The sequence below is a fragment of the Tinamus guttatus genome, unplaced genomic scaffold, assembly GCF_059628265.1.
Source record: "Tinamus guttatus ecotype Peru unplaced genomic scaffold, ASM5962826v1 Tinamus_guttatus_pri_ptg000546l, whole genome shotgun sequence".
In the NCBI taxonomy this organism is placed as follows: Eukaryota; Metazoa; Chordata; class Aves; order Tinamiformes; family Tinamidae; genus Tinamus; species Tinamus guttatus.
In genome coordinates this window covers 2,338,169-2,347,169 of record NW_028289080.1, presented here as the reverse complement: position 1 = coordinate 2,347,169, position 9,001 = coordinate 2,338,169, and the positions used below count along the sequence as shown (strand labels likewise).

The following is a 9,001-nucleotide window of genomic DNA, read 5'->3' as shown; positions in this document are numbered from 1 at the left end:
GAACATGGCGCCGGGGACTGCCCCCATGGGACATGCAAGAGGTGGTCGGGATGAGTGTGCAGAGCCAAAGCTGTCCTGCCTGCCACCCAAGGCCCTGCAAGCCGAGAAGACTTGGTTGCCAGCAATTCCTCCGAAGTGGGAGAAACAGCAATGCCCAAAGCGGCTCCAGATCCCTGGGAAGAGCAGGGGGCCGTGTCACAGAGCCCCACGTCTTCCCAAGGCTGCACAAGGGCCCACACCGCGGGAGGAAGGCGATAGCCCTTCCCACGGGTTATGCTGCTCCATTATATGGGCTGGCATGGGGCTATTGCAAGTAAAACACAAAACAGCATTGATTTTTCTGCAGCCGGCGTATACAGCTGGAGGAAAATTACAGCTGGCCTTCAGTCAAGCTCTGTCTTGTGTCAAGGATTTGCTCTGCCCTGGTATTTTCTCTTTGCACATGACCTCGGGCAGCCCTCGCTGGCGAACACTTCCCCTGCACACAAAACAGCGTCACCAAACCCGCCGCGGCACCAGCTTGCCCTTGAGACAAGCATCGCCATCGGTGCATTAGGGCACGCGTCGCGGGGAAGCGGTGCTGTGCCCGCCATGTGTTCACAGAGAAAACCCTCTCCTCTGTGTCAGCCTCCCCAGCGCGGCCTTCACCTGCTGGTTCCTCAGGCTGTAGATGAGGGGGTTCAGCATGGGGATTGCCATGGTGTAGAGCACAGCAGCCACTTTATCTGCATCTGCCGAGAAGTGGGAACTGGGGCGCACGTAGGTGAAGAAGAGGGTCCCAAAGAGCAAGGTGACTGCGGTCAGGTGGGATATGCACGTGCTGAAAGCTTTGCGCCGGCCCCGCGCGGAGCAGATCCTCAGGATGGCCGCAAGGATGTACGCGTAGGAGACCAGGATGATGCAGACGCTCAGCGTGCCGAGGACGAAGGAGAGGGAGAAAAGCACCAGCTCGTTGGTGCCAGTGTTCGAGGAGGAGCAGGAGATCACGGCGGGGATATCGCAGAAGAAGTGGTTGACCACGCTGGGCTCGCAGAAGCGTAGCTGGAAAGCCAGGCTGGTATGTGTCACCGCATTCACAGTGCCCGCCGCGTAAGGGCCAACTACCAGCCAGGCACAGCTCTTTGGGGACATGGAGGTGGCGTAGAGCAGAGGCTGGGCAATGGCCACATAGCGGTCATAGGCCATGGCTGCCAGGAGGTAACACTCGGTAGCCACGAAGAGGCTGAAGAACCACATCTGTGTGGCGCACTGGGGAAGGGAAATGGCTTTCTGCTGGGCAAAGAAATGGGCCAGCATCTGTGGGGTGACCACAGAGGAGTAGCAGAAGTCCACAAGGGACAGGTTACTGAGGAAGAAGTACATGGGGGTGTGAAGCTGAGGGTCAACCCAGATTAAAAAGATCAGCCCGAGATTCCCCACTAACGTGATGACGTAGCTCGCCAGGAGAAGCAGGAAAAGGAAAATCTGCAGTTCCCAGCTGGCTGAAAAACCCTCAAAAATGAACTGGCTCGCTTCAGTGCAGTTTTCTACCATCCTTTCTTCCTAGTCTGTGGGAAGAAAGAAAAAGCTAACATGTGGGCTAGTGTTAGATAGCTCGGTGGCCATGCCCTGGTAGTCCCAGGAGATAACTTCACGGGGCTGGCAATCGCTTTCCTATAGAAATCGGATGTAGGACTGGAAACCCTTCTGTCTCATCTTTAGTCCTTGTGGGCAGCTCTACCAAATCCTTCTTTGCAGGAGCTAATCCACCTCTTTCGGGAATTAGTTGCTTTCCAGTTACGGCCGAGTTCCAATCAGCTGTGCAGCGCTGGGTGGTCAGAATGTTTCCTTGTCAGATGATATCCAGATATTGTAAGTGATGCTTAAAAAAAAGGGTCATATAGCAGGGAGAGAGGTACCTCTGGAGAGCCTGCGGGACCTGTGGACAACAAGAAGGTGTGAAATCAACCCGGAGGGAAGACACAGGCTGCTAGAAGGGGGCTGCCCTGCAAGACTTCTGTGATGGGCAATAAATGTGTGTTCAAGCCCTCCCTCACTCAGCAGGGCTTGACGCCCTCAGCCACAAGTTGTTCCACGCTGGTAATTTTGCTTTTGGGACTGGAGGTTTCAGTGTCCATCGCTGTGCTCTTTCCAAGAGAGAGTGAGGAAGATGGCAGTCCCAACCCAAATCTTGGCATTATCCATAACATTCCTTGTGTTTTCTCCATCAGTCTCTAACCAAGCGTTTATAAAATCAGGGCTAGCAGAGGCTTTGGGAGCTCACCTCAGCCATCTCCTGAACTAAGACCAGTTCAGCCCGGTTTATCCAGCTGCCCCAGCAACATTGCTGAACATCAGCAGGTGTGAACTTACCTCTTCCAGGGGATGAAGTCCTCCTCATCACTTGGAATAAGAAATAAAGAACAGGAATGACATTTCTGCCTTCTCTTCCTTTGATTGGGCAGCTTCAGCCTTGCCTTATCCTGCCGGTTGTGTAGGGTGAGATACCCCACCAAACACATGCTGGGCCAAGCAGCTGCAGAGCTATCCTGAGCTTCTGGTGTAAGGTCTCATGCAAACCCAAAGTGCTTTTTGTCTGCTGGCTCCACCATCCTCTGACCACAGGGAACCTCTTTCTTCCCAAATAATCTCCCTGGGAGAAGAGTTTTATCCTGGAACTAAGTGTCACACACAAAAAAAAAAAAAAAAAAAAAAAAAAAGTAAGTTTGTGTGTGTATTGAAATGATGGCAATTATTTTCCTACCTTTGGGATGGAAAATTACGTGTACTTTCAGTTAAGCTTATGGTGCTCTGGGACATGATTATCGCCTTGTTTTCATTTCCGTGTGGCAGCCAAACACACTCATGGGGAACAGTGGACTTGGTGATACTGGACCAATACCTCTGCTTTGCAAGTGTCCCAGCAACCTCAGCTTTGATTGCAATATCTGTTCTGGCTCAGGTTGTCCTCAGTGTGGTGGGAAGAATACTAGGTGGGTTAGTTCCTCTCCATTTATGTATGTGCACACACATGTATGTCTGTACATTTGCCTCTGTTTATGTATCTGTGTGTGAAATAAAGAAGAAACACCAAAAGGTGCATTTCTATTTGACATAGCGTCAAGGTTATTCCTTTGCAATTTCCTTCAGCCGGTTAAAATAAAGGTCAATCTTTAAACGGAAGGTGCCGTTCTATAATGCAGATGAAAAGCTGCAAGCGTGTGTGCCAGGATGGGAGATTTCCATACCCAAAAAAACAAAACCATTTTTTTTTCTGAACTGGTTAAAATGCTTCGTTTATTGCCTTCTTCATCCCGCTGCACCTGGACCCCCACTTACACCACCATGCCCTGGAGACCTGCTTAAGCTCAAGCTGGGGTCTTTGGCCTCTTCCTAAGCTACACTGCAGGTGTGGTTGTCCCCAGCCTGGTCTTTGCCTCCTGGATAGGCCTCAAACCTTCACTTCTGGATGGACCCCAGAGCTGGCTCGTTCCTTGTTCTGCCTGGGGCTGCCAATGGACCCTGTTACCAGCCCTGGCAGCGAGTGGAGCCTGCAGCCTCCTGGGTCTCATTCTGTGGAGGACTGTGGTTGTTCCCCCTTCCTTGGTGCTCTTTAGACCACGTGTGGGTACCCCCTCTAGCTCCAGCCTCCCACAGCAAGAATGGTGTCAATAAACTTGGGTAAATCTAGCAGGGGCCACCAAGATAGCCAGGGACGAAGAACATGACCTACGAGAACAGGCTGAGGGAAAGGTGCTTAATCTGAAGAACAGAAGGCCTTGGGAGGGCCTAAGAGCCACGTCACCGTGTCTAAAAGCAGGTTATCAAGAAGTCAAAGCCAAATACTACTCACATAGTATTCTCCTTGCTGACGTGTACCACAGGGAGATGAGGGACAGCAACAATAAACTGAAATGGAAATGTTGGACTGTGCAGAAAACAGTTTTTACCCCAGAGGGCAGCCAGGCATTGGAAGAGCACCTTGCCAGGCTATGCAGCCTCCATCCTTGGAGATTTTTCAAGGCTTGACTAGCGAAAACCCTGAGTAATGCGATAGGAATTTGGCGTTGAAACTGCGTTAAGTTGGAGATTGGTCTAGAGGTCTCCTGACGTCTGTGATTCGCCCGATTCAGTGATCACCTATGAACATACTGAAAAGCCAGGACCTTTGTGCAGATCTCCATGGATAGGTTGTGATGTGGAGACTGTATCACTAAACTAACGAACATGTTGAATGAGATAAGATATCCTTTTTTTTTTTTCCTCCCCAAGCATCCTTACAATACCACCACTGCTCTCTGCTGGTGTGAGTACAGCAAAGCAGCTCCTGAACATGTCAGTCGTGGCCGACAGGCATGCTTTAGGTTTATGACACTTCTTTACTTTACCAGATGCTCTCTGACAACTCATATTCATCCCTTCCCCAGCTGTTTGCAGTTGCCTGTGTGCCTAAATGTAATGCCTGAGAGCCCTTCATAGCTGAGGTGAGGGCCAGATATCTACTGTGCTTCTCGCGCTGTGGCCACAGGCAGACGGGGAAGGAAGGGAAGAAGGAAAAGCAGTAGCTGAATTACCCTTGAGACACTGGCAGGGCTGTACAACCAGCTCTGCATTGGCATCCATCAGGAGAAAAGCTACACAAGGCAGTGATCTCCTTGGAGAAAGAAACTGGTTTCCTGTGCTCAAGAGCATCTTGTTAGGAGTTACACCGAAGGATCTGAAGGGCTATTGTCTTGGCACCCGGTTCTCCAGCTGCTGTGGGGCCCTAGAGCAGTGATCAGACCATTCCCATGGTCAGAACTTCTGTGCTGGTCCAAACTGACCTGGCCTGGAACGAGCAGGTTCTGCAGAAAACTCTGCTTTGCCTTCTATGTTCTCCACAGGTTGAGCTATCCGTGTAGGACTAGACAAACTACAGAGCATAGGACGCTGTGGCAAAAGCCAAGCTTGATCTTCTACAAATGAACATATTTGTGAGCAGAGAGAACCGCAGGTAAACTAGGTCAGAGGCTGGTATTTATTTTTTAGACTCAAAAGTTAGAGTTAAGAAAGAGTTGGTAACAATAAATGTAAATTCAACGAACACGAACTCAGAGACTTGGTAAAACAGCGTTCTGGTTGGGATTCACCCTGATCATGCTGTCCAGGTGTCCTGAATCCTGTACAGTGAGAAGCAGGTGCTTCTGGTGAGTGATGTATCCTGGAAAGCTGTCCAAAGGTAGCTTGAGTCCTTGGAAAGACTATAAAGAAGCTGACAGGGCAGCCAACCTCACAAAAACCCTACAAATGTTATACAAACAAAAGTAAACTTAACCTAATTGGCCAGGGCAAACAGATCCATTAGTAAAAAGTTACTGTATGTGTTTCTCCAGAAACACAGGCAGAAAAAGTCCTTCTTAGTCACATTTTTCCACACACACACACAAAAAAAAGCCTCTTGTGTTTACTTTTTCCTTGCCAAGTTAAGCATGTAAGTATAATTACCTATCCTCTGCAGGCGTTATTTCTGATATGTTTGGGGAATTTACAAAATATATCCTGCAGAGAGAAAATTCTGCATGATGCAATCCTAGGTACTCAGGGGAAGCTTGCTCTGCTTTCCCGGTGTCCTGGGGAACCTGCGATAATTTATTCCATGACTGTGGAATCAGTGAGACATCATTCTAGTTTTGTAGAGACCGACCGAGCCTATATTTGGCCTCCCACTCAGTCCTCACTGAGTTGATGTCTGCCGAGGAATTGGGAGATGATTGAATGGAGTGAACATGGGTGACCTTCTAAGACAAAGAGATGCTGAACGGTGAGGTATTGACTATCCTCACATGTCTCTATTGACATTTTGAGAACTTCGTGTCTCGACAAAATCCTCCTTCAGCACCTGGGTAATGATCGGACCTGCCCACGGAGGAAGACTGTGATGAGCTGCAGGAGTGCCAGTGTAAGGCTGGGAAAGCTAAAGACCTTGGTAAGATACTGCTAATAACCAATGCAGTGAAGATATAAAAGAAGAGGTGGGAAATGGCAGTGTACATCACATAATGCTTCTACACGTGGTGTGTGAATGAGAAAACAAGCATGCCTCCTGTAACGTACAAGAAGGAATCTGGGGGAACGGATGAGACAGGACAGCCCAAGCTTTCCTATTTATTTATTCATTTATTTTTGCAAGCACCTTCTTGGATAATGGGAGAGCTCCTCAATAAAGATCTTAGCAGAAGTAAAAGGCAAGGACTTTATCATGCGCTGGGCTGGAGCTGGAGGAACACGTTGGCATTCTGTTACACACTGGAAAATCCTTTCTAAAGCCTCTGAAAATGACAGTGTAAGGCATGCCAATATATTTAAAGGGCATTTGAAGGGCGCTACTACGACTAGAGACATTGTATGCCATTCTGTAATTAATCTGAGGGTATCCTCACTTGACTGAGCACAGAAGTTTCTAATTAGGTATGTTTCATCACCTCTATATTACTTAACTACAGTCGGCTCTGGACTTCCAATGTAACAGCAGCTATTTTAGATATTTGCCTGAGCATTTTCAAATTACCTATGCAAAAGAGAGCAATACTCTCAGCTGGAAAGGAAATGATTAAGGGGAAATTTGTCTTCAGAATTTCTAGAAACGGCTGATTTTGTTTTTCTTCCAAAGGTGTCACAGTCACTGCAAGAAAGGAAATCAGCAGATCTTTTACATTTTTCCCCCTTTTCCATTTAACCTCAAAAGCGGTGTCAGCTTCTCACATTGGAAGTTCTGAAGTGGAAATATCATCCAGCGTTTTTTTCACTCCCTTCCAGGTCTCTCCACAGTACAAATGACTGGTGAGAACTGCACCAGGGTGACCCACTTCATCCTCTTGGGCCTCACAGAGCATCCCCGCCTGAAGCCCATCCTTTTTGCCCTCTTCCTGGGCAGCTACGTGCTGACCCTGGTGGGAAACCTCAGCATCGTTGTGCTGGTCAGGGTCAGTCCTCAGCTCCGCACCCCCATGTACTTTTTCCTCAGTAACTTGTCCTTCTTGGACATTTGCTATTCCTGTGCCATCAGCCCCAAAATGCTGCTGGATCTTTCACAAAAACACACGGCCATTTCTTTCCCTGGCTGCATCCTGCAGTTTCACTTCTATGCTGTTTTTGTCACGGCTGAGGTTTACCTTCTGGCTGCCATGGCCTATGACCGCTACGTGGCCATCTGCAACCCCCTGCTCTACGGGGTCATCATGTCCCCTGGGCTCTGTAGGTGCCTGGTCGCTGGGTCCTACCTTGCCGGACTGTTGAATGCCCTGGCCCACACCAGCGCCTTGCTCCGACTCTCTTTCTGTGGCCCTCAGGTCATCAATAACTTCTTCTGCGATGGGCCCCCGTTGTTCGTTCTCTCCTCCACTGACACGTGGGTCAATGAGGTTGTGATGTTTCTGTTTGTGGGCTTCAACTGGACCGCCACCAACCTGCTCATCATCGTCTCCTACGCGCGCGTCGCGGCGACCATCGTGAGGATGCCCTCCGCTGAAGGCCGGCGCAAAGCCTGCTCCACCTGCGCCTCCCACCTGGCATCCGTCACCGTTTTCTACCTATCTGCTGCTTTCAATTACATGCAACCCAGTTCAATGAACTCAATGGAAAATAAGAAAATTGCATCCATCTTTTATAGTATTATAGTCCCCATGCTGAATCCCTTGATTTACAGTCTGAGGAACAAGGAGGTGAAGCATGCCATAATCAATATTATCAATACTATCAGTAGGAAAATGTGCTTTTGAAAGTCATTTTTATTTCATATAAAATGACCCCCGCCCTTTCTTTTGAAAAGGAATGTTTCACACAGTATTGCTGCTTCCCAAGCTGTTTGAAGACTCAAGGACTGGGATGGGAAAATTAATTAGTGTTTTAGGGAAAATAGCAAATTGATTGTGCCCACTGACATAGCTACGTCTTTCTTGTCTGAAAAACAAGCTTCTTGTCCAGTTCCTCTATCCACCATGTAATAGTTCTATTCCCACTTTAGGAGCTGGAGATGGTGCTGGGGTGTATCTGCACGCAACATCCCAGAATTGGTTAAGGTTGGAGGGAACCTCTTGAGAAGTCTAGCCCGTCCCACTGCTTAGAGCAGGATGAGCAACACTGGGTTGCTTAGGGCTGTGTCCAGTCAGGCTTTGAATATCTGCAAAGATGGAGACTCCACAACCTCCCTGGGCACCCTGTTCCAATGTTTGATCATCCTGACAATAAAAAGCTTTTTCTTATGTGTAAGTAGAATTTCCTACATTTTATTTTGTCTTTTCAGTGGCCTTCTTGGCCCCGAGAGCACCTTGCTGCCTCTTGGTCACCTAATTGTCTGCCCTGACCCCCAGGTCCTTCTCTGCAGAGCTGCTCTCCAGCAAGTTGGCCCAAAGCCTGTCCTGGTGCACGGGGTTATTCTTGCCCAGAGGTAGGACTTTGAAATTCCCCTTGTTGAACTTCATGAAGCTCCTCTCTGCTCCATTCTCCAGCTTGATGAGACCCCTCTGAATAACAGCACAGCCACGAGGAGAAGAAAATGGTGAAATGAATTGGATGAGATTATTCTAGCAGAAAAAGAAATAGTCCTTCATGAACACTGTCTTAATGGGTGATGCATCTTTCCACGGACTCTCTTAAAGTATGTGAATGTTGAAATTCCTCTCCAAGTTTTTTTCAGCTGCTTAGCACCATGTCTTTTTTTTTCCTGTTAGCCAAAGCTATTTGTTTCTGTTTTCTATTTTTGTCAAGCAGCCTACCTATATTTCCCGAATACATATGCCCAGTGAACATGAATGTGAACATACAGTATTAAATGAAGTCTGTTTAAAAAGACTCAGTAAAATGTAAACTTTTGTTAATGATGGACATCATGATGTTACACTTATATATCTAGATATTTTTAGGCTGAATCATGAAGTGTTGTGCTACCTGAATTGTTGACCACCATGACCCTCCAGGATATTAAATGTATGACTTCATATCCTAAGACTCATTATATTCCTCTGTATGTATAAAGAACAGGATG

At 48.0% G+C, this 9,001-nt stretch overlaps 2 protein-coding genes across 2 annotated transcripts; one reads left to right on the top strand and one right to left on the bottom strand.

Annotated features, from left to right (window-relative positions):
• Positions 1-597: 597 nt before the first annotated feature.
• On the bottom strand, positions 598-1,533 carry LOC104567417 (olfactory receptor 5G9). Its single transcript, XM_010214237.2, has one exon. It carries the CDS (start codon positions 1,531-1,533, stop codon positions 598-600), a length of 936 nt encoding a protein of 311 aa, XP_010212539.2.
• Positions 1,534-6,791: 5,258 nt separating this feature from the next.
• Positions 6,792-7,750, top strand: LOC104567426 (olfactory receptor 5J3). Its single transcript, XM_010214249.2, has one exon. The coding sequence runs from the start codon at positions 6,792-6,794 to the stop codon at positions 7,734-7,736; it is 945 nt and encodes a 314-aa protein (XP_010212551.1). The 3' UTR covers positions 7,737-7,750.
• Positions 7,751-9,001: the final 1,251 nt, after the last annotated feature.